Consider the following 24,684-nt stretch of genomic DNA (forward strand, 5'->3'; position numbering starts at 1 on the left):
AGGTTGGGGGACTGGGGGGAAGAGGACACATTTGTAATACCTTACACAGATTTAGACAAGACAACTTCATCGGTTGGAAGCCGGCCCATCCTTGCTGCTTGACACAGTTGCTGCATGGATGAAACATCTGCACAGCATATGTTTCAAGGGGCCTGGCGTATATGGCATAGTGTTCTTAATCTCTATTTGAATCTTAAATCACTATTTACCAACCCACATTTTATTGCAGTCCTCTAAACTTTGTCTGAGGAGAGGAGGGAGAAGAAAGGGACACATGAAAAGGGTGTAAACCATAACTGGTCTCAGTGAGGGAAGGAATGGTAGGACATGGAGGAAAATTGAGCTGGAGAAAATTTTACTAGTTGTCTTTAGATTGCTAGAAACACTGTTAGGTAGTTGTTTTCATTGATTCAGCTAAAAGAAACATATAACCCAGTTCAGATACCAACTTAAAACTTAATTTTAATTTTTATAATTTTATTGATTTCAGAGAGCAAGGGAGAGGGCGAGAGAAATAGAAACCTCAATGAGAGAGAAGCATTGATCAGCTGCCTCCTGCACAACCCCCACTGGGGATTGAGCCCACAACCCGGGCATGTGCCCTTCACCAAAATCGAAACCGGGACCCTTCAGTCTGCAGGTTGACGCTCTATCTACTGGGCCAAACCAACTAGGGCCAGATATCAATTTTTATTTTAAAATCTCTTAACTGAAATTATCCAGAACATAATTCCAAAACTCTCACTTTTACCTTTATCTTCTCTTAGAACTCAGTAACCTAACTTAGATAATTCTATTGTCAAAATATTGTCCCGCCAGCATGGCTCAGTGGTTGAGCATTGACTTATGAACCAGGAGGTCAGGGTTCGATTCCTGGTCAGGGCACATGTCTGGGTTGCAGGCTCAATCCGTGGTGTGGGGCGTGCAGGAGGCAGCTGGTCAATGATTCTCTCTCATCATTGATGTTCCTATCTCTCTCTCTCCCTTCCTCTCTGAAATCAATAAAAAAATATTTTAAAAAATTTTTAAAAAACATAATGTAAGACTAATTTAGTGCATTACTATAACATAGAATTAATTCACTCCTATGGGAGCACAATAGCCTTGAATTAAGCACAAGAGGAGTTTTTCCCTCATTTTGGTTTTGTTTTAATATTGAAAAAACTGCCTGGCAAAGGCTCCAGATAAAATAATCCTAAAAAGGAGATAGATATAGAGGCTGTCTGCCCCAGAAATCAGCTTGAGTTCAGGCAAAACTGATGGTGATCCAAATATTATGCTTCCAGTCTTTCTTACAACCACGATTTCCAGTACCACATCCTGGCCTGAGCTTCCCAGTGAAGCATAGAGGTATCACATGTGTGAAGGGATTGCAGGATTCCAAGTAAATGAAACAATTATTTGACTTTGAAATAAGTCGTTGGATACGGGGGAAGGAAGAAAAGAAAAAATCAGCCTTAATTGGAGTAAAAGCTTTGGGATCAACATAGGTGTTTCTATCATCCCATTACTGGTTGAATACAACTCTTTCCCCTTGGAACAGGGTAACATATTCAATTTCTATTTATTTTCTCAAGTTTTGAGATCAGGAGAGAAAGAAGAAGCAGAAAAAACTGCATCCATTCATTGTTCATTTAGAGGAGAATGCTCTCCATGTTTTTTTTTTTTTTTAAATATATTTTATTGATTTTTTACAGAGAGGAAGGGAGAGAGATAGAGAGTTAGAAACATCGATGAGAGAGAAACATCGATCAGCTGCCTCCTGCACATCTCCTACTGGGGATGTGCCCGAAACCCAGGTACGTGCCCTTGACCGGAATCGAACCCGGGACCTTTCAGTCCGCAGGCCGACGCTCTATCCACTGAGCCAAACAAAGGTCCTGGTTCAATTCTGGTCAAGGGCACACACCTCGGTTGCAGGCTCGATCCTTGACCCTGCAGGGTGCATACGGGAGGCAACCAATTGATGTGCCTCTCTCACATGGATGTTTCTCTCTTTCTGTCTCTCCCTCCCTTCTACTCTCTCTAAAAATCAATGGAAAAATATCCTCGGGTGAGGATTAACAACAACAACAAAAATGTTTACAAAATCAATGTGGGAATCCCCAGTCTTAGCAAAGCTTATAGATCATCATAACCACTCTATAGAAAGAGAGCCCAGAGAACTTCAACCTAGAACAGTGGTTGGCAAACTGCGGCTCCTGAGCCACATGCGGCTCTTTGGCCCCTTGAGTGTGGCTCTTCCTAAGCCTTAGGAGTACCCTAATTAAGTTAATAACAATGTACCTACCTATATACTTTAAGTCTAAAAAATTTGGCTCTCAAAAGAAATTTCAATCGTACTGTTGATATTTGGCTCTGTTGACTAATGAGTTTGCCGACCACTGAGAAGAACCTGTCAATGTTAAACTTATTGAGCACCAGAGGATTAATTTACAAGTGGAAACTTATATGTGCCCTGACTGTGGGAAAAGCTTCCTTCTCAGACCTTTATAGACACCAATGCCTCCACACAGGGGAGAGATCCTGGGAATTCACTACATTTTATGGAAATCAATTTGACAGTGTGTTTGAAGAATCTTGAAATGTTACTCCTCTTTGATCAAGCAGTTCCATCTCTGAGAAACTGTGCTGACAGGAGAAACCAAAGCAAAACAAAATAGCAACAAAAAATCTTCATGATGCAGGCCCTGAACGTGGCACTAAGCACTGCATGAGATTCCTGCCCCACCCCAAGTCAGAATAACTTTCTTCTGGGTCCCCAGTGCTTTGTTTAGGCCTCATTTTCAGCACTTAACACAGTTTACCTCAGCTAGGCAGGTCAGTTGCAGTCATACTATCACCTGTGTCTTCCTCTGCCCTTATGCTACATCAACATCACCCAGGACTGGAATTTTACAGGGTAGAGAACATCTATTCATATCTTCATCCCGTAAAGTGCCCTGTACATATTAAACATTAATAAGTGCTTGTAGCATTGAGTCAAGAAATATAAAATATCTCTTGGAAACTAGGAACATAGAACATTGCAATGGATGTGCCTAGTTATACTGAGTATTTTGAAAGGGGTGAAAAACAGTGCTGCCCTTATAAGTATTATAAAGATTAAGTGAAATATATTTAAATGCAGGCTCTTTACAAAATAAACTTTCAATAAATATAATTGTATTTTATTTCTAGTCTTTGTTGTTTAATGATAAAAAAAATTTATGAGCTTTCCTCTAAGTACAGCTTTGGTTACTTCACGTAATTTTTATATAGAATACTCTCCTTATTGGTGATTTCAGAATAGTTTGTCATTGCTGTTTTTAACTTATTTCACCTTTGAGACAAGAGTTGATCAACTGGATAATCTGGTCAAGAAAATTTATTGAACTTTTTAACTGCATTGATTAGAAAATGAAATTCATTCTATTTCTGCTTTGAAAGTCTATTAGGATTTTTCTGGTAGACTTATATTTGATAAAACTTGTTAAGTATTCTAAAGGCTCTAGGAAACAAGGGCTCTGTTTATAAAACAACAAATCTAAAATAGCCTTGGCCTCTCAAGTACTTTTATATGTTTGGAAGCATCCTTCGTGCTTATGTGAAGGGGAAGTGAGAAACGTTTGAGTTGCTTCCCATTCTGCCTCCTGGGTTTTTGTTTTGTTTTTACTTCCTCTTATCTGTTAAAAGTTTTTTAAAAACAACTACTCTATGTATTTTATAAAGCAGTTGTTAATAGCTGCTTAGCTACTTAATGTAGTAAAAATAGGAGGCTAAAGGATCCAGGAGAGAACTCATCCCTTTCTCTAGCTAAGATAGTCCTCCCTAAGATGCCATAGTTGTTTGTCTTCTTGAAAGCAAAGAGAACCTGCAGGGGTCATATTAAAATTTTTGCAATTGTGACCTTCCAGAATCTCCATGAATTCTTGCACAGTGTGATGAGGATGTTGTCTAGACTGAAATCAAGGGGATCAGGGAATAGACTGGTGAATCGGCTCCCAAGGAGCTCACAATACGGAGGGGGTTGAGGGACTTTATGCTTTTTCCTCCTGCACTTGCAAGTCACCTTCACATTCCTGAAAAACCATCCTAAGGGCCCTCCAGGAAACTTGGATCTTTATTTCTAGCCTAGTGATCTGGGCTGAATAATCTCAGAATCAACTAACACTTAGTCTCAAGCCTCCTTGCCTGACTCTGCTTTCTCTCTCTTCAAGTCCCCCCTGTAAAGCTGTGGAATGGGGTGAGGAGAGCTTATCTCTTGGCCTTTCCTTAGCACTTATAGTCAGTTTAACCAGCCCCCAAATCTGAGCGTTTTAAAAACTGAGATGGGGATTTTTCTCCCTAAAATGGGAACTGGTGCGAGAACAGTTTGCTCACAATCTCCAGGGGTGGGGAAATTTTTTCTGCCAACGGTCATTTGTATATTTATAACATCGTTCAAGGAGCATACAAAATTAACCAACTTAAAAAGTAGCCTGCTATATTTGGTCAAACATTAATTGGCAGGGCCAGACCAAATGACTTTGAGGACCTTACACAGCCCAAGAGCCAGATTATTCCCCACCCCTGAACCACTGATTCTCAGCTTTGTGCATATTGGAATCACCTTTGGAGCTTTGAAAAGATTGGATGCTTAGCCCTGGCTGGTGTTGCTCACTGGTCAGAGCATCAGCTCATGCACCAAAGGGTTGCAGGTCCAATACCCGGCCCAATAGGGGCACATTCAGGAGGCAACCAATGGTGTGTCTCTTTCACATCGATATTTCTCTCTCTTTTTGTCTCTCCTTCCCTCCTTTTCTCTTCCCTCCCTCCCAAGTCAATGGAAAAAATATTCTCGGGTGAGGATTAACAAAAACACCAAACAGTTCTGATGACTAGTGTCTTAGTCTATTAGGGTTGCTATAACAACATATCACAGCCTGGGTGCCTTATAAACAGCAGATATTTGTTTTTCACAGTATTGGTTATTGGAATTCCAAGATCAGAGTGCCGGTATGGTTAGGTGAGTGCCCTCTTACAGAAGGCAGACTGCCAGTCTCTATGTTCTCCCTCACATAGTGGAAGGGGCCAGGGAGCTCTATGGGGTCTCTTATAAGAGGATTAATACCATTAATGAGGGCTCTACCTTCATGACAAAGCAATTCCCAAAGGCTCCACCTCCTAATACCATCACATGAGGCATTAGCATTTCAACATATGAATTTTGAGGGGACACAAATATAGCACGTAGGTTACACCCCCTAAAGGTTCTTTTTTAAAAAAATATATATTTTTTAAAATTGATTTCAAGAGGAAGGGAGAGAGAGAGATAGAAACATCAATGATGACAGAGAATTATTGATTGGCTGCCTCCTGCACGCCCCCTACTGGGAATCGAGCCCACAACCTGGGCATGTGCCCTGACCTGGAATCGAACCCTGACCTGGTTCATAGGTCAACGCTCAATCACTGAGCCTTGCAGGCTGGGCTAGAGATTCTGATATATTTGGTCTTGGCATCAGGATTTTCCAAAGATCCTCAGATATTTCTAATGTGCAACCAAAGTTGAGAACCACTGATCTAGACATTAATATGAGCAATAGCACAAGAGCCCACAACTCAAGCATGTTCCCTGACCAGGAATCAAACGCTGACCTCCTGGTTCGTAGGTTGATGCTCAACCCACTGGCTAGGCAATTAGGTTTTATTTAAGTTTTTGTTATAATAATAGTGAGCAAAACATGAAAGTCTTACTCTAACATTCTTGCTGTATTTTACGTTTTGTCTTATTATTTTACACTGAAAATGTATTCACAGATTGTTTCATGTGCCATAAAATGTTTAAATACTCATTAAAAAACACAAAAATATATAGAGGGCATAAGCGGGGAAAGCACAACTCCTACCCCCAATTCTACTCTCTAGAGGTTGCCATGTTATTTCTTTTTTTAAAATAATATATTTTATTGATTTTTTTTTACAGAGAGGAAGGGAGAGGGATAGAGAGTTAGAAACATCGATCAGAGAGAAACATTGATCAGCTGCCTCCTGCACACTCCCCACTGGGGATATGCCCGCAACCAAGGTACATGCCCTTGCCCGGAATCGAACCCTTCAGTCCGCAGGCCGACGCTCTATCCACTGAGCCAAACCAGTCAGGGCGCCATGTTATTTCTTGAGTCTTCCTTGAGATATTTACATTTTTATAATATTTTCCTATTATTTATACACATGGGATTATACTGTCACATTGTATTGTAAACATGCTCTTTTAATATATATTGACCATCTTTGCACACTAGCACATGGAAAACCACTGCATTGTTTTCAATGGATGCTGTACAATTCATGGAATAGATTCACCACAATTTACTAAGCCAGTACATGCTGATAGTCATTTAAGTTGTTACAGTTGCTAACTGGCAGGTGTGGCAGGCAGGAGAATGCTCCAGATGGATGACAAGGATTTAAGGAAAAAGGTGGCCCTCAGACTATCATGCAGGTGAATACAGTCTAGTTATGTTTACCTGATATTAGAAAGTAGTCTTGCCCAGCCACGTTGGCTCCGTGGTTGAACGTCGACCTCTGAACCAGGAGGTCATGGTTTGATTCCCCATCAGGGCACATACCCGAGTTTCGGGCTTGATCCCCAGTGTGGGGCATGCATGAGGCAGCCGGTCAGTGATTCTCATCATCGATGTTTCTATCTCTCTTTCCCTCTCCCTTCCTCTCTGTAATCAATAAAAGTACATTTAAAAAAAGAAAATAAAAAGAAAGTAGTCTTGATGGTGATCCTTGGTGGCACACAAGAAGGGGAAGGCCAAAGGAGGCCTCAACCCAAACCAGATTCTTGTCCCGGAACAAGAAAGGATTCAAGCCCTGACCGGTTTGGCTCAGCGGATAGAGCGTCGGCCTGCGGACTCAAGGGTCCCAGGTTCGATTCCGGTCAAGGGCATGTACCTTGGTTGCTGGCACATCCCCAGTAGGGGGCGTGCAAGAGGCAGCTGATCGATGTTTCTAACTCTATCCCTCTCTCTTCCTCGCTGTAAAAAATCAATAAAATATATTTGAAAAAAAAGGGAAGGATTCAAGAGCATGACAAAGATTTGGCAAAGCACAGTAAATTTATTAGCGATAGTATGTATTCAAGAAAAAGTTTAAAATGCATCCCAAGAGCTGTAATCCTATTTCCACATTTCTTCATTTAAAAACTAACTGGAACCTGAAATAAATGGAAGCTTTGTGAGACTCTCAGTGGCGTCAAAACATCACTTTTCAAGAAGTCCTTTCCTCAGAATTGCCCATTGCAGAAGGTGTCCCTGCAATTGCAAAAGAGCCTGCTGCCGCCTGGAAAGCCCCACTTCCTATCCAATTCTGTCATAGGTGCTTTAATCTCAGCTTAGAGGAGTTTCCTGGCCAGTCAGGACGGGGTCAGAGAAAGCAATTCCAGTCATTGCACTCCAGTCATTGCACAATTTCATCATGCTTGTGTCAGCGGTGGGAGGCAGCTGCGTTTCTTCTACTGGTCCTGGTCCTAGAAACACCCCAGTCAACACCCTTCTGGCCCAACCTGAGAATTTCACACTCTGACATTTACACTGGAAATGTGCATGTGGGTTCATGCATTTTTTTAGGGAAAACGTTGGGTTGGGGGTTATTTTCTCAGCAGGATCCAGAGAATTGGATGTAATCAGCTGTTAAACCAAAAGCACTGAATGCTCTGTAAAATACAAAGCACGTGAGCCAACTGGACAATAAGATAAATGCAATCAACCACAACTCATTGAAGCCTTGGTCTCAGGCTGGTCACACACACACAGCTGTTTGTTCAGCCAGGCACCAGAATGTTGTCACTGACATTTTGAGCATCATTGGTCAGCTGAAAAGGTGATATCCATAAAGTGATGCATAGTAAAATAATAAATTATCATACAGAGAGACAATATTGCAAAGTGGCTAATAGAGTGGGTTTGAATCCTGTCTGTAAATGGGGTGATGAATCCTGCCCTGAAGGGGAGCTGCAGAAATGCTGGAGATGATGGAGATAAAGCAAGCTGTGCTGGGCACAGAGTCTGCACTGTTGGAGGGTATCTGCATTACCAACAAAATATCGGTAAAAAAAATGTCATGAGAAAGACAAAGTTTTAACCAGGATATGGATTACAAGTGACAATCTACGTGATAGAAATATCACCATTTTGCAACCACCACTGTAGCAACTGATTTAGGAAAGGATCATCAATGAATGCTAAAACCACGGATGAAAGATTGTGGGAGGACCAGACACTTCTGCCCAATCAGGTTACTTATTAATTACAAAGAAAAATGTCCCTTTACAATGGAAAGGTCTCGAGGATTCCTGAATGCACCCCCAGTCTAATAATGGGGAAACAACCACACAAATCTAAGTTGAGGAACATTCTGCTTGGAATAGACTTTCAAGAACATTAATGTCTTGAAAGAATTAAAGAAAAAAAAGAGCATGGAAGTGTGAAAGCGGTCTAGCTGGAAGGAGACTATAGAGCAGGGGTGGGCAAACTTTTTGACTCGAGGGCCACAATGGGTTCTTAAACTGGACCGGAGGGCCGGAACAAAAGCATGGATGAAGTGTTTGTGTGAACTAATATAAATTCAAAGTAAACATCATTACATAAAAGGGTACGGTTTTTTTTTTTTTAGTTTTATTCATTTCAAACGGGCCGGATCTGGCCCGCGGGCCGTAGTTTGCCCAGGACTGCTATAGAGACATAACAACTAAAAGCAACACATAATCTCTGATTGGTCCTGGATTGAAAAAAACGAACATGTTCAGGACATTATCAGGACACTGAGGAAATTTGATTTGACAACGTTAAATTTCCTGAGTGTAATGACTGTATTCTGATTATTTGAAATTATATACTTGTATCTTTGTTCTTAGTATTTAGGGTATCTAGAGTATTTGGAGTGATATCTGATAATGTCTTAAATTCATTACCAAACAGTTAAAAAAAAAAGTGGTGCATGAATATGAGAGAGAGAGAGAGAGAGAGAGATCATCACCAAATACTATGAAATATAAACAGTTTGTGAATCCACACACTTGTGTGTGTGTGTGTGTGTGTGTGTGTGTGTTCATTGTACTATGCTCTCAACTTTTCTATAGGTTTGAAATTTTTTAAAACAAAACGTTGGGGATAAAGATCAGGGTATGCAGAAAGACAGAAGCAGTTAACTGAGGAACAAGTCAGTTCACCTCAAGTACAACATCCATGAGCCCCCTTGAGGACCCCTCAATGGGAACACCTATGTCTTATTCACCTTGTTTCTCCAGCATCCTCACATGGTGTTCAGAATATGTGTTTTGCAAACGAGCATGGATGAGTGCCCTCTCGCTTGGGTTTGCTCCCAGGAAGCCAGGACAGAGTCAGCCCTGGGAACAAACAAATCAGGATGGTGCTGCTGAGCATGGCACTCTGAGGCTCTCATGTTGCTGGTGGTACCAGACAACTGGAACTGAATCAACGGGTGGTACCAGGGCTTGTCTCCTGGCGGTGCCCTTCTGGCCTTGCCTGCCTTCTTGGGCAGGGAGCCACAGACCTTGCAGGGCTGTATTTGCTGCTTCCTATTCTCCTCACCATTGGCTTTGGAGGGTCAGTAAAACCCCAAGAGTCTGGAGAACAGTTGGCCAGAGGGGTTGACCCTCATCATGGTCCTCTCCGGCGTGGGACCAGGGACTCTGGTTCCCACACCCCAGCCCTGAATCTTGGAAGTAGGAGAGAGGGAAGCATCTGAGTGCCTGCCGAAGGATCAAGAGGCTGGAATCCAACCCCAGACCCTCCCTCACAGACTTACCCACCTCTCTACAACCCAACCTTGGAGGTGAGAGCTGGGGCACTGGAGGACCACACGTGTGGCAAGGCATTGAGCCCTCCCAGCTGGAAAAGCCTCTGAGTCTGCGACAAAGGGAACACAAAGCCAGCAATGACTCTCAGAACCTCAGTTCCCACCAAAGCACAAAGCATTTCCTGTCCCTTTTCCGTTATTTCACAAGCTGCCTCTTCTCACTTACCCGCTGGGCTCAAGGACAGAGGGCCTTTTCTCCTCCCAGAAGCCAGACAGCTGGCTCTGGCCTCTCCTGGTCAACACCATGGCCAAGACCCCTAGTGACTATCTGTTGCACTCCCTGGAGGAGCTGGTGCCCTATGACTTTGAGAAATTCAAGTTCAAGCTGCAAAACACCAGCCTGGAGAAGGAGCAACAACGGATACCCCGAGGCCTGCTCCCGTCAGCCAGGCCGGTGAAGCTGGCCAGTCTTCTGCTCAGCCACTACGGGGAGAAGTATGCTGTGCAGCTGACCCTGCAGGTCCTGAGGGCCATGAACCAGCACCTCCTGGCAGAGGAGCTCCACAGGGCTATTGACCCAGGTGAGCAGACCCCCATGTCCCCTCCTCTGCTGGCCGTTCATGAGGTGGGGTGGAAGGTGCAAGAATGAGCATGTGTTTGGACCAGTGCACTCTGACTTGGGGACTAGGAGTCCCGCTCTATCAAGATGTTAGTGACTTTGGCCAAGCAAGTCTTTCTCCCTGCTTTGGAGCTGGATTAGTAAAACTAAGGTTCCCAATGGCTTAAAAGGGTGGTGGCGGGAGTAGGCAGCTGAGATTCTGACTCAGGGAAGGATCAGGAGAGGCAGGAGCTAGATGACTTTTCCCAGAGAATTCCTCATGTTATTGATAATTAACACGTATGCACAGACGAGTCTCTGGGTGAGCAAAAGTGGCTTGCTAACCAATCCTATTAACAGGGTTGATAGGTAATCTTTTTATTGTTACCCACATAATTTTAGTTTTGAGTTTTTAATAATTTTTTATTGATTGATTTTAGAGAGAGAGAGAAATATAGATTTGTTGTCTTACTTATTTATGCATTCATTGGTTGTTTCTTGCATGTGCCCTGACTGGGGATCGAGCCCACAACCTTGGCATATGGGGACGACACTCTAATCAACTGAGCTACCTGGCCAAGACTTGAGTTTTTCTTTTTTTAAACAAACAAACAAACAAACAAACAAATTCCATCACCAATTATCCCTACTATACCTTCTTTCACCTCCACCCACCCTTTTCCCCCTGCAACTGAGTTCTTCGCTAACACATTTTACAAAGGCATTTAAAAATTGTTCACGAGGACTTTCTCCTCTTTTTTCTTCCTCTCTTCCTTCCCTACCTTCCTTCCTCCCTTTCTTTTTCTTCCTTTCTCTCTTCTCTCTCCTCTTCCTTTCATCTTTTCTTTCCTCTTTTCCTTCCTTCTCCTGCTTCTTCTGTCTTTTGCTGTACTTTCCAATTTTGTTATATTGTGATTAGCTAATGTGGCCTATTCGATTTCTGCTTTTAAAGACTTTTTAAAGATTTTGGAGGATGGCTAACACATGATCATTAAAAAAATATTCTTTGGTGTTTGAATTTTTCTTCTATTTCTACACTTTAAGAATACATTAGAGCCCTGGCTGGTTTGGCTCACTGGATAGAGCGTCAGCCCTCGGACTGGGGGGTCCCAGGTTCGATTCCAGTCAAGGGCATGTACCTTGGTTGCGGGCACATCCCCAGTGGGGGGTGTGCAGGAGGCAGCTGATCAATGATTCTCTCTCATCGATGTTTCTGGCTCTCTATCCCTCTCCCTTCCTCTCTGTAAAAAATCAATAAAATATATTTTCATAAAAAGAATACATTAGAAATTATTTTCATGTGTTTCTATGTGGTAGAACAGTTTAAATAACAAAAATTATCTGCTCTTTGAAAAAGTGACAGAACTAAACCAACTGTAATCTGAATCCAGAATAATTTGATGAATGGAATTTTTAAATTAGTTTTTCATGCTCTAAAATCTGCATCTTCAGGATTTCTCACCAGTTCTTAAGTCAGCTTTGATAACTCATGTTTTCCTACAAAGCCAACAGCAAAGTGTTTTAAACTACTCTGAAGTAATTTCAATAAGAGCTTCCTCAAACCAAATATTAAGGTGCTAATTACAGGGTATCTTCATCTCTTTATTAGAGTAGTGGTTTTCAAATTATATCTGAGGGTGATATTTCAGGGATTCTTTTGGATATTAGCAAATACTTGATTTAAATTTTATTAAATTTGTTACTAACAAGACTAACAAATTAATATTAAAATGTATCAGTAACCAAATTTTAAAATACTGAAGGCCACAAGTGTGATAGTTCATGCTGTACTTGAACTCCTTTTTATGTAAATCTTGGAAATAAGCCTTTCCTGTCATTTCTGTTTTATTAAACAGTATCCTGACATTTCCAGGCAAGCTGTGTGTTGTTTTCTTTAATTACCATTTACACTTTCTTATCTGTGTGACTTGTGATTTTCTTCACCTCATGAAACCAAAGGAAAAACAAATAAATTACTTCCTAAAGTTTTAACTGTCCTTCATAACCCGATTTCAAAATTTTGGCCAAACACCTTAATTATCGCTTTCCAGTTCTATTGAGAAATAACCAACATATATTACGTATAAGTTTAAGGCATACAGTATAGTGTTTCATTTACATATATTGTGAAATGATTGCCACATAGGTTCGGTTAACACCCATCTTCTCATATGGTAAAATGAGAACTCAGGATTTATTCTCTTAACAACTTTCCAGTACAAAATGCAGCAATGTGGAAATTCCTCTCACCCTAACTGTCTGGGGGCAATGCCACCCAGTACCCTCTTCAAATGAAATTACTCTCTTGAGGGTTTTCGGGCATGAATAATGTGAATTCGGGCTGAAGCATAAAAGAGAGGACTTGTGTTTACAAATCTTCAGGAGAGATTTTCTTTTTCTGCTCTATCTGATGTCAACATCTACAGGTACAGATCCTGCTGTTCCCTTCTGTATGGAAGTTTTTCTTTAAAACCTTTAAATATGGATTTTCAAACACTCAGGAGTAGAGGATACTAAGATGAAGTCTCTCTGTACCCATCACCCTTCAATGATTACCACTACTTTGCCATTCTGAATACTTCTATTCTTCCCCTTGCTTACTGTTATAATTGAGTTTTGTTTTCCTGGCGAGTTTTGTTTGTTTGTTTTTTATTAAAGTAACATTGGTTGATAATATCATATAAATTTCTGGTATAATTATAATTTGATAACTGTATACATTATATAGAGCAGTGGTTCTCAACCTTCCTAATGCTGCGACCCTTTAATACAGTTCCTCATGTTGTGGTGACCCCCAACCATAAAATTATTTTCGTTGCTACTTCATAACTGTAATTTTGCTACTGTTAAATCGTAATGTAAATATCTGATATGCAGGATGTATTTTCATTGTTACAAATTGAACATAATGAAAGCATAGTGATTAAACAAAAAAACCAATATCTAATTATATATGTTTTCCGATGGTCTTAGGCGACCCCTGTGAAAGGGTCTTTTGACCCCCAAAGGGGTCGCGACCCACAGGTTGAGAACCGCTGATATAGGGTGTGCTCATCATCAAAAGTCTAATTTCCACCTGTTAATTCTTTATTGATTGATCTTATAAGGGAATTCTTTACTGATTGATTTTATAATCACACACAAATTTACACCAATAAACTAGGATTTTAGTTATGCATGAAGAATTCTGTTTTTGGAATTCTGATATTGGAAACAAATCCTCCTACCTAAAAAGTTTGAAAGCACTATTTGAAAAATATATAGCAAATAGTATGTTCTTATTTCATGGTAATTTACTGCTATTGTCTAGAATATTCTGAACTTCTCTAATTTCTGAGGGGATTCTCTCTTCTTTCCCCCCAGCCCTGGGCCCTAAGCACCTGACATTTTCATGCCTTTGCATCTCCTTGTCTTTTCAGAATATCCGATACAAGAAAGTGGCACTGACTGTCCAGCAATGTCTTGTTCCTCGGGGGAGAATAAGCCCAAGAGCCTGAAGATGCCAGATGGCCTGGAAGGGGACAGACAGCAGCAAAGTGGTGATGGAGCAGCCAGCCAGCCCGAGGCTGGGAAGGGGCCCCAGAAGAAGCCTCAGGGCAAACGGAGAGATCAGAAGGGCTCAGAGGGCCTGGATGTGCAGGGCAAGCCGGGGGCCAGGGGTGTGACTCTGTGTTCCAGGAGAAGCCCACTCCCCAGCAAGCAGCCGGGGGAGAAGGGCGGTGAGCCCAGTGTCAGGCTCCGCAGGAATGCCAGCTCTGCAGGAAGGCTCCAGGGGCTCTCCAGTGGGTCATACGCTGGGTCCCTGGGAAGGAAAGAATGCAAGGCATCTGAAGCACGTTCACCCTCAAAAAAGAATCGACCCAGAAGTCTTGAATTTACCATTTCTTCCAGAGAGAGAGCTCTCTCCAATCTAGAAACTCTTCTGCCTCAGGAGAAAGTGAGAAGTGAGAATCTGGACTCAGCAGCGGCCCCCAGCAAAGTGGCCACTCTGGATGCAGGGGCTACTATGGCTGTAGCGAAAGGCTCCAGAAATCCAGAACATTCTGTGATCATGGATAGGGGAACACTCAGGAATACACTTTCCAATGTACTGTTGAATGGAAAGGAGACGACCTGGGAGCATCCAGAATACACAGCACTTTTGGAGAAAAATAGAATTGAGGGTCTAGAGACCCCTAAGACCTTGGGGGAGGCAGTAGGCAGTGAGCTTTCAAATCCAGAAGTCCCCTTGTCTTCAGGTAAGAAAGGACCCCAGAATCCAGAAGACCTGGTATCCTTAGGAAGGGTGACATCCACAGGCCTCCTTTTATCCCCCTCTGTAGTTACTGCACCCCTGGTTGCCCCCTAAGGTCCCCAACCCTTTGAGAATCTGTTGGAGGCTGTAAATCCTGAAAAAAAAAATGCACATCTTCACAAATTGTTGTTTCAAATTTGTTAGTTCTTACACACTCTGAAGTGCTTTAGAGTTCCAAGGGCTTTATGAACCCCAGGATGAGTATCTGGGAAAGACTGGGTAAAAATATCCCCTTCTCTCAATAACCCCAGAGCAGTATGTCATGGGGTTGAGAATCTGCCATTTGCCTCTCTCTGGGCAGAGAGGAGAGCTGTTGGCCAAAACCCTAGGTCTCTTACTAAGGAGGAAGAAGTTAGGATTATGTTGGGTTTTGAATGACAGAAACACTATAGTAACAGTAACTAAACAAGATAGAAGTTTGTTCCTCTTTCACATAAATCATAAACAGATGGTCCAGGGCAGATGTGGTACCCTATGGGCCAAAACCCAGGCTCCTGCTCATCAAGTTTGCTTTTAAACTCATGGTCTCAGATAGTGGCATCCTCATTCCAGGAAGCAGGATAGAGAGACAAAGGAGAACAGTATCACTTAGGGAAAGTTTCTAGAAGTTTCCCAGGAGTTTCTAGAAGCTGGTTGTGACAGCTCCATTTACATCCCTCTAGTCAGAATATAGTCAAATGGCCACAACCAACTGCAAAGGAGGCTGAGAAATGTAGTTTTATTTGGGGGGTGTTGAGTCGGGGGAATCAGCCATATGGACAACGAACAATTCTATCACAAGGGAAGGAGGCGAGAATGATTATTGGGGGACTTCTTACAGTCTCACAGATATAGAAATTTCTGAAAGGAAGAGGTGGGAGGGCCCTAATGGATTGTGTTTCTATTTCTTCTTGGATCTCCTGTTATTTCTGCCTTTTTTTTTAATTTTTAAAGTTTATTTTAGAGAGAAAAGGGGAGGGAGAAGAAAGGGAGGGAAAGAGATATATATTTATTTATTGTTCTACTGTTCCACTTACTTATGCATTCATTGGTTGATTCTTGTATGTGCCCTGACCTGGGATCAAACCTGAAACCTGGGATCAAACCTATCAGGACAATGCTGTACTAGCTAAGCTACCTGGCCAGGACCTGTCATTTCTGCTTTGTAAAGTTGTGCTATGGTCTAGGGGCAGAGCTAGTCATACCTGTATGTTATTATGGCAGATTACACCCTTTAGCCTTAGAAAAATCCCCTTCTTTTCTTTCATTTCATGCTCCCGGAACCTGGGTGTGAAAGGCGGTCCATTTGTTCCTTCATTTAACGCACTTTCCCAAAGGCTCACCAGGTGCCAGGGACTTTGCTAGGGGCGGGGGCGTCTGGCTATGAGCCAGTCAACGTCTCCTGGGCGTTTCCTACGCAAGTCATGAGCGGCCTGGGTGGTTTTAAGTGCTAAAGCAAACGCTAGTCAAAATGTCTTGCTGTCTTTATATCAACTGCTAGATCAGTGTGTGTGTGGGAGGAAGGCATAGGATTTACAGCGAAAGGCCTTTCTTTAGGATAAGTCCCCAAGAATTCCAGGTCTCAGGGCTGTCATGAGATCTAGCCCTTAACCCTCAGTCCCAGGGACTTGTCTGCTGCCTTGCTGGAGAGGACTCGGAGCGGGGCAAGCTAGGAAGTGGCCACAGTTCAATGGAGAACTCCCGAGTCCCGGGTGTGGGCTCTTTCTCCGCTGTGCTTTTGCATCACCCCTTTGTCACATCTGGGGGTTGTCACTCAGGGGATTTTTCCACTGCTGTGTTCCCAGGGAGGCCGCAGGATGAAGCTGTGTGTCCCCTCTCCCGGGTCCAGGAAGGAGATCTGGTTGGTAGCACTTGTGTGCATGATTCCTGCAGCTGCTCCATTGCTTCTAAGGATCCCAAGGCCTCAGATGGTTGCTTGCCCAACTGCCTCAGGTGTCAGGTCTCGCTCCCAGGGAAGAGTTCTGGAGGCATCGAGCCGCAGGAGGGCCCACCGATGGGCAGCCTGAGCCCCACGCCCCCGCCGCAATGTACGCGTCACAGGAAGCAGGTCCAGCTGCTCTTCTGCGAGGACCACAGGGAGCCTATTTGCCTCATCTGCAGCCTGAGCCAGGAGCACCGAGGCCACCGGGTGCGCCCCATCGAGGAAGCTGCCCTGGAATACAAGGTAGGGCTTCCTGCCTGGGGGCCCTTCTCTGCTGAGCACTTGGACATGTGGGGGCCTGCTTCCTTTGCCCAATGACGCTAGGAGGTTGGTGCATTAGCTGCCACTCTTGAGCTGTAAATGGCAAAAACACAATATAAACCTGGACAGCACAGAAAAACTTTACCAGTGCGGGTAGCTGAGAGGTCCAAGGGCCTTGCTTCAGGTATGGCGAAATGCAGGTGCTCACAGGAAGTCGTTAGAATTTCTCTTCCTCTTGGCTCTGCTTCCCTTAGTGTGATGGATTCATTCTTCTCTTTCCTGGGCATCCCTCCCTTTGCTTTTAGCTGCAGCACCCTCAGCGTTATGCCCTAAAGCAGATTCTCCCCTCTAGAGTTGGCACCAACTGAACAGAGCTGGAGCCAAGTTTAAGCTTCAACAAATGCTCTTTGTCCAGGAGAAAATTCAGAAGGAGCTGGAGCATCTGAAGGCGTTGAGAAGATCTGGAGAAGAGCAGAGATCTGAAGGGGATAAGAACACTGCAAACTACCTGGTAAGGCAAAGGGTGTTCTATGGCCAGTCCTCACTCAGGCTCACCCCTGCAGGAGGGAAGGACAGAGAGTAAACAGGGGTCCGCAAGGTTCTACTCTGGTTCACGGGGAAGCAGAGCTGATCATATATTTAGAATTATCTGCTCTTGGCTGCAGTGGGGGGAGGGATATGGGTGTCCAAGGATGAGCTGGTCCCTACAGAGCTCGGAGGGAGGGGCATCTCTGAGGACCTTGTCACACTTTCTCATACTCACCACAAAATGGTTTAGAGGAACTAATGCCCGTGACTGTGGCTGAGGGATGGGATTGAGGAACAGGGAGGAGAGACTTTTCAACCTTGAATACTTCTCTTTATTGCTCTTAGCATTGTTGTCCATTTTATTTTTTTACAAAAACCATATTGATTTTTACAATGCAAGTGCTTAAAGTACACATTTTCTTTAGAACCGTGGTTTTGCAATGCCACAGATTACTGGCCTTCCTCTGTGGAGCTGGTGCCCAGCCTCTTGGATGTGTAAATTGCTTCCATTTTACCTAAAGTGAAGGCACCTACCCCAAGGCGCTTCAACTTATCTCATGCACTTTTGTTGGTTGGATCCTATCTCCCTCTCTGGGTTCCAGATTTCTTTTGGGACCCATCACATTGCAATGGGAAACAGGCAAAGATAAAAAAGAATGGGAGGAAGGTGACATTGGCCCAGTGCCTGGCTTTCGGGAAACTCCTAAATTGTAGTAAAATAAAAACCCTTTCCTATAACCCCAGGAGGCTTCGAACTTATGGATGGAACAGAGGTCAGGGATGTCCCCTGAGAAGCATGAGTCAGGACTCAGCTGCTCAGGGAAACTAGGGGGACAAGAGGGTCTAGCCTTCACTTAAGAAATTCACAGTGGCCCACACACTGAAGGGTCAAGGGCACGCACCTTGTTTACAGGCTCACTCCCAGGCCCAGTTGGGGCACGTGCAGGAGGTGGCAGATGGATGTTTCTCTCTGTCTCTGTCTCTGTCTCTCCCACTGCCTTCCTCCCTCCCCTCCTCTCTCAATGGAAAAAATATCCTTGGGTGAGGAAATTTAGTCCTGTCCTTTGAGCCCAAAATGATGAGACTTCTTTTTTTTTTTAATAAATTTTATTGATTTTTTACAGAGAGGAAGGGAGAGGGATAGAGAGTTAGAAACATCGATGAGAGAGAAACATCGATCAGCTGCCTCCTGCACATCCCCCACTGGGGATGTGCCCGCAACCAAGGTCTGAGCCCAAAATGATGAGACTTCTTAAGTCCAGTCTTAGTGGATCTAAGAGGTCCTCACCCTCCTGGGAGGAAGGAAAAGGTGCTCTAGCCACTGCACCTCTCCATAGAAGCTTCCTAGTGATGATGAGAAACAGGGTGAGAGAACTAATGGTTGACCAGTGTGCAATGGTAGTGGAAGTCAAATTCACTTACATTCAAATAAATGGACTAACTAGCCCATTCAGAGCCATATTGAGAACCTTCTGCATGCCAGCACTTGGGGCAGGGGAGCAGGGATTGGAGAGGTTTCCCTTCTGGAGAGCTTGGTGGTCATAATCTTGTCCATTTATGACCCCAGGTATATGCCATCCTCAACACTAGCTTTCAAGGAAGAAGGTGACATCAGATATCTGTGTCCTGTGGCTGCTGTAATAAAATACCACCAACTGGGTGGCTTAAACCACAGAAACTTACTATCTTGCAGTTCTGGAAGCTAGAAGTCAGAAATCAAGGTCTTGGCAGGGTTGGTTCCTTGAGGGCCATGAGGGAAGGACATGTTCCAGGCCTCTCTTCTCAAGTTGTAGATGTCTGTCTTTTCCCTGTCTCTTCACATGGTGTTCTCATGTTCGTGTCTGTGTCCAAATTTCCCCACTCCAGTGGCCTACCCCACTCCAGTATTACCTCATCTTAACGAATTGCATCTGCAAAACCCCTATTTCCAAAGAAGATCATATTCTCAGGTACTGGGGGTTAGAAATTTAACATGAATTTTAGAGGGAACCCAATTTAACCCATAACAGCAGGTTTTAGGGCATTTCCCCCAGAGCCAGTCCCTTCCACCCTCCGTCTGTTGTGGAAAGGTTCTGGTCCATTTTGCCGCCTTCTCTGGAATGCAGGCCTCTAAGAAAGCCTGCCTCTTATCTATCTCCAGGAGGTGGGCTTCTGGGGATCCCCTGGGAGCACACACATCCACCTTACTGCACAGACCCCTTTACCTCCCTGTCCCGTTCCCAGAAACAAACTGAAATCCAGAAGCAGAGAGTCCGGCACCAGATGGAGCAGCTGTGCCGGTTCCTGGAGCAGCAGGAGCGGCTCTTTGTAGCCTGGCTGGAGAAGCTGGCACAGACCATTGTCCAGGTCAGGGAGACATATGACACCCAAGTGTCCAGGGACATTGCCCTTCTCACCGAGCTGATCGAGGAGCTGGAGACCAAGCAGTGCCAGCCGGAATGGGAGCTTATGCAGGTGAGTGTGGCTGGACCTGGCCTTGCCCTGCCCATTGTGCCCAGTAGGAAGACATGGGCTCCTAACACAGACATCAGCTCTGCCCCAGCCAGGGGGTGAGGTCCTTGGGCCCAAGGGTGGGACTTGGTCTTGGTGACCCACAATGCCTCTTGTGCCCAGATCCCTTTTGTGAGCTCTTAGGAGCCCAGAGTGGCCCAGAATGAGGGGATCTCCTGGCATCTCCCAGAAGAGATCAGCAGGACTTGGGTGCAGTTCTGTTGCAGGCCACAGCTGGGCTGCACCTTGGGGAATTAGAATTAAAATTGGGAGAGGTGCCCCAGGTTTGCGGATGCACTGGGACTCAGGAAGAGAGGCCAGTAGTTAGTGCAGCCCCTAGGAGATTGGTAACGGAGAGCTTCCCTCTTTTTTCTCCTAGGACATCGGAGTAACCCTGCGCAGGTACCGAGAGCTCCCCTGGTGATCCCCTGGGTGTGCTGCAGGAAGCATTTGGGAAGGCAGTCCTAGAAGGGAGATGCTCCCAGCCCTGGGTCTGGGACTCCTTCCTGGGCTCCTCCCATTTCCTGCTGCTACGTAAGGCCTTTCTGGATTTGTGTAGCAAAAACAGGAGTGTGATCGGGAGGAAGAAAATGGGGTTGAAGACTGGAAAGAATGAATACAGCCTGCCATGCTGTTGGTGGCGTCCTAAGAAACCTCCCTAATAGATTGTGTCCTATGCAATTCACCTCAAGAAAACTGTTCCTGCAGAGTGCCTGTAGCCTCAGGGAGGGAAGCGCTTTTCTGGAGTGGAGCTGCAAAGCCCCGCAGGCAGGGGAGGGAATGGAAGGGAGGAGGCCGGAAATTACAATCACCCCCTGAGCTTTACAAAATCCTGACATCCAGGCTAGGGCTGGTGACTTAAAGCTGAATCTTCAGGAGTGTAACTCAGGAATCAATATTTCAAGTCTTTTTTTTTTTTTGTGGTAAAATATACATAACATAAAATTTACCATTTTAATCATTTTTAAATGTATGTTTAGTGGCATTAAGTACATTCACATTATTATGCAACCATTATCACCATCCATCTCCAGAACTTTTTCATCTTTCCAAATGGAAATTCCATACCATTAAACATCTCATTCCCCGCAACCCCAGCCCCTGGCACTCAACACTCTACTTTCTGTCTTTGTGAATTTGACTACTCTAACTACTTCATATAAGTGGAATCAAAAAATATTTGTACTTTTGTGTTTGGCTTATTTCCTTTAGCATAATGTCTACATGCTATAGCAGGCGTCAGAATTTCATTCATTTTTAAAGGCTGAATAATATTCCATTGTATGTATATACCATATTTTGCTTATCCAGTCTTCCATCAATGGATACTTAGATTGCTTCCACCTTTTGGCTATTGTGTATAATGCTATGAATATTGATATAGATATATCTGTTTAAGTCTCTGCTTTCAATTCTTTTGGGTATATCCCCAGATATGGAATTTCTCTATCATGTAGTAATTCTATGTTTAGTTTTTTTGAGGAACCACCATATTTCCCACAGTGTCTGCACAATTTTACATTCCCACCAGCAATGTACAAGGGTTCAACTTTCTCTACATCCTTACTAAGGCTTGTTCTTTTTCTTTTTAAATTGTTTTTATTGATTGATTTTAGAGAGGCAGGAAAGGGGAGAGAGAAACACTGATTTGTTGTTCCACTTATTTATGTATACCTTGGTTGATTTTTGTACATGCCCTGACCAAGGATCAAACCCACAACCTTAGTATATTGAGATGACACTTGAACCAACTGAGCTACCTGGCTATTTTTTTTTCTTAACTACAGCCATACTAATGGGTGTGAAGTAATATTTCATTGTGTTTTTTCCTCATCTATTATCATTTTATTTCAATAGAAAGAAAATGATTGAGGAAGTATAATTAATTTGACATAGATAATTCTGGGCTGAGCATTTCAATATAAGAAGCATTTTAAGGCTATTATTAAAACACGTTGTGGTTTTAACATCAGTGCTTTTAAAAACTCCCCAGGTGAGCCCGGCTGGCTTGGCTCAGTGGTTGAGTGTCGACCTATGAACCAGGAGGTCATGGTTCAATTCCCGGTCAGGGTATATGCCCAGGTTGTGGGCAGCTGATCAATGATTCTCTTTCATCATTGATGTTTCCATCTCTCTCTCCCTCTCCCTTCCTCTCTGAAATACATAAAAATAGATTTAAAAAAATAAAAACTCCCCAGGTGATGCAAATGCATGGTCAAAGTTGAGGACCAATGTTTAGAACTTGAAGTCCAGGGAGGAATTTTTTTTGCAAAGCCCAGGCGGGGCTGGGTGTGCCCTGTGGAGGCTGCACCTCCCTCCATTTTATGGGAGCTTGGGCCACTCCATGCTCCAGCCCTCTCTGGACAATAGTCTTTTATCTCTAGAGTCAAGACAGTGACTGTCCCTGAGCCATGGGCCACCCCTCTAGAGGTGAAAGAGAAGATCCACCTGCTCCACCAGAAATCAGAGGTTGTGGAGAAGAGCATGAAGCATTTCTCAGGTAGGTGGGCTTGGGGGAAGATAGAAGGTGCCCACTCACTTCCTCCCAGAGATCCATGTAGCCCAGAGCCACCGGGCATCCCTTCTCCATCTCTCAGTCTTCTGACTCTGCCTTCAGCCTCCTTCTGATCTGTCCCCAGCTGGGGAAATTAACTCTAGTTCTCTTTCTCCTTTAGGAACCCTACGTTCAGAAATGGAAACCTTCAATGGTAAGTACTGTGGTGGTGATATGTGCTGAGCAGGAGTTATTGTGATATTTCCTTGTACTGTTGATTTCTGGGCATTATTTAGAAGAGAGTGAGAAAAATACCTGTGAGAAAGGTCATGACAGGCCCTCACAGGTTCTGTGCGAAACTCCTTTAGCTGGATTAACCCATCAGACCAGAGAGGCCCTGGTACCTGGGAGGAATGGGGTTATATCCAAGCAGAGGAATCAGGTCCTGAGCATATGGGTTCTTGTCTTTCCTTGTTGTGGGGATCCAGGTGGATTTAGCCCTCTGAGTGGGAATGCTCAGGATTTCCCCCCTCATCTCTTTTTTTCTCTGTAGTTCCAGAACTGATTGATGCTCAGGCACATGCCGGTAAGTGCCAGATCAAGGCGAGTGGTCTTGGCCTGATGGATCCCTGTCCATTTTTTCTGGAGGTGGGGTGAACCTGTGGGGATGTTGCCCATTGACTCCCAGCTGGGTATTCTAATTCTCTCTGCAGTTAATGTGGTTCTGGATGCAGAAACTGCCCACCCCAACCTCATCATCTCTGATGACCTGAAGAGTGCTAGACTTGGAAACAAGTGGATCCATATGCCTGACAGTCCAGAAAGATTTGATAGCTGCATTTTTGCCCTGGGCTCTCCGAGCTTCCGCTCTGGCCGTCATTACTGGGAAGTGGAGGTGGGAGACAAGACAGGGTGGGTCCTGGGTATCTGCAAGGCATCCACAAGCAGAAAGGGGAACATGACTCTGTCGCCAGAGAATGGCTACTGGGTGGTGATGATGATGAAGGGAAATGAGTACCAGGCATCCACCTTCCCCCCGACCCTCCTGCGGGTGAGGGAGCCCCCCAGGCGTGTGGGCATCTTCCTGGATTACAAGGCTGGAGACATTTCCTTTTACAATGTGACAGCCAAATCACACATCTACACATTCACCAGCTTCTCTTTCTCTGGGCCCCTTCAAGCTACCTTCAGCCCTGGGACACATGGTGGAGGGAAGAACATGGGTCCTCTCACCATCTGTCCAGTCAGTGACCAGGGGCCTCACTGAAAGCCCTACACTTTGCATCTCTCTTCCAATTCCCAGCCTTGTACTTTGAACTTATACTCTCGCCAGTTATTATTGAACATACATTGGGTTCTGGGTGCTTTGGGAAATATAATAAATCAGAGAATAGTCCTTGTGTCCTAGGAGCTTATGGAATAGTAGTAGAAATAAGCTAGGTCCTCAAATAATGGTAAACCAAGGGTGAAGAGAACACATATGCTGATGACATGCCATGTTTTTTTCAGAGTAGAAAGTGCATGGCTTAATAAACCCTTGTATGGATTAACACCCTAAGATGCTCCTGCGACAGAGATTCCACCCTCATGTTCCCTCAGTACCCATGGCAAGGATATGTCCCCTCATTTTATTCTCCCCTGTCTTGAGGACTTGTCTAGGGGGAAAAAAATAAGCAAAGTGGTTTGCTATACATTTTTTTTGTATCTGGATTAATGAACTGTGGTTCTTAAGAGTATTGGCTGTGCCTGATAAATAAATTGATTAGAAGATTTAATCATAATTCCATTTGCTGTCACTTGATTGATTGCTGTGAGATACCATTTCCCCACTGAACACCATGAAAGAGATGGAGCTACTGTGGTGGGAAAACATTTGACATATATTCTAAGTGTCAAATTTTCTGTCCTAATCTCTGTCTGAAAATCTGTGGGAATATTAGGTGCTTTAGTTCACAGATGTCCCGCTATCATCCCCCATTTAAAGACATGTAAAGAGAAAGGATATAAGGGGTGGGGGGATCAAATCAAACTCCAAATTCTTCCTACCGCACCTCCTCTTTCCACATCTGCACACTAGAGCCAAACTGGACTCCAGTTCTCCATGGTTATGACCAGACCACAAAACACATGCGTTGCTGTCTTCATGGAGCTTGGTTCTATGCGAATAATCTATCTGCTGACACAGTTCACGTGCCCTACTTGTTTAGCTGTTCCCTATGGTTGGTCATTTATTACTCCCAATTATCCCTTACTAATAACCTTTTCACAACCAGCTTTGTATATATTTCCCCCCACCTCCCCAAACACTT

The 24,684-nt window shown here is 44.0% G+C and overlaps 1 protein-coding gene and 1 pseudogene across 2 annotated transcripts in view; one reads left to right on the plus strand and one right to left on the minus strand.

The window, feature by feature from the left end:
• The window catches only part of LOC106727249, a 6,898-nt pseudogene extending 1,743 nt beyond the window's left edge, over positions 1-5,155 (minus strand).
• Positions 1-24,161, plus strand: part of MEFV (Mediterranean fever) — a 47,319-nt gene extending 23,158 nt beyond the window's left edge. The window contains exons 1-10 of one of the 2 annotated variants that reach the window (XM_014545142.1): positions 9,957-10,370; positions 13,807-14,625; positions 16,466-16,845; positions 17,279-17,374; positions 19,615-19,845; positions 20,261-20,283; positions 22,266-22,381; positions 22,557-22,589; positions 22,929-22,961; positions 23,089-24,161. In XM_014545142.1, coding sequence (XP_014400628.1) covers positions 10,094-10,370; positions 13,807-14,625; positions 16,466-16,845; positions 17,279-17,374; positions 19,615-19,845; positions 20,261-20,283; positions 22,266-22,381; positions 22,557-22,589; positions 22,929-22,961; positions 23,089-23,642 — 2,562 coding nt within the window. In that variant the 5' untranslated portion in view covers positions 9,957-10,093 and the 3' untranslated portion in view covers positions 23,643-24,161. Of the gene's footprint in view, positions 1-9,956; positions 10,371-13,806; positions 14,626-16,465; positions 16,846-17,278; positions 17,375-19,614; positions 19,846-20,260; positions 20,284-22,265; positions 22,382-22,556; positions 22,590-22,928; positions 22,962-23,088 lie in introns of those variants that run through there. The other variant, XM_014545143.1, reaches the window with a different exon arrangement.
• The last annotated feature ends 523 nt before the right edge of the window (positions 24,162-24,684 follow it).

This window comes from Myotis brandtii, unplaced genomic scaffold (genome assembly GCF_000412655.1).
Source record: "Myotis brandtii unplaced genomic scaffold, ASM41265v1 scaffold397, whole genome shotgun sequence".
Classification (NCBI taxonomy): Eukaryota; Metazoa; Chordata; class Mammalia; order Chiroptera; family Vespertilionidae; genus Myotis; species Myotis brandtii.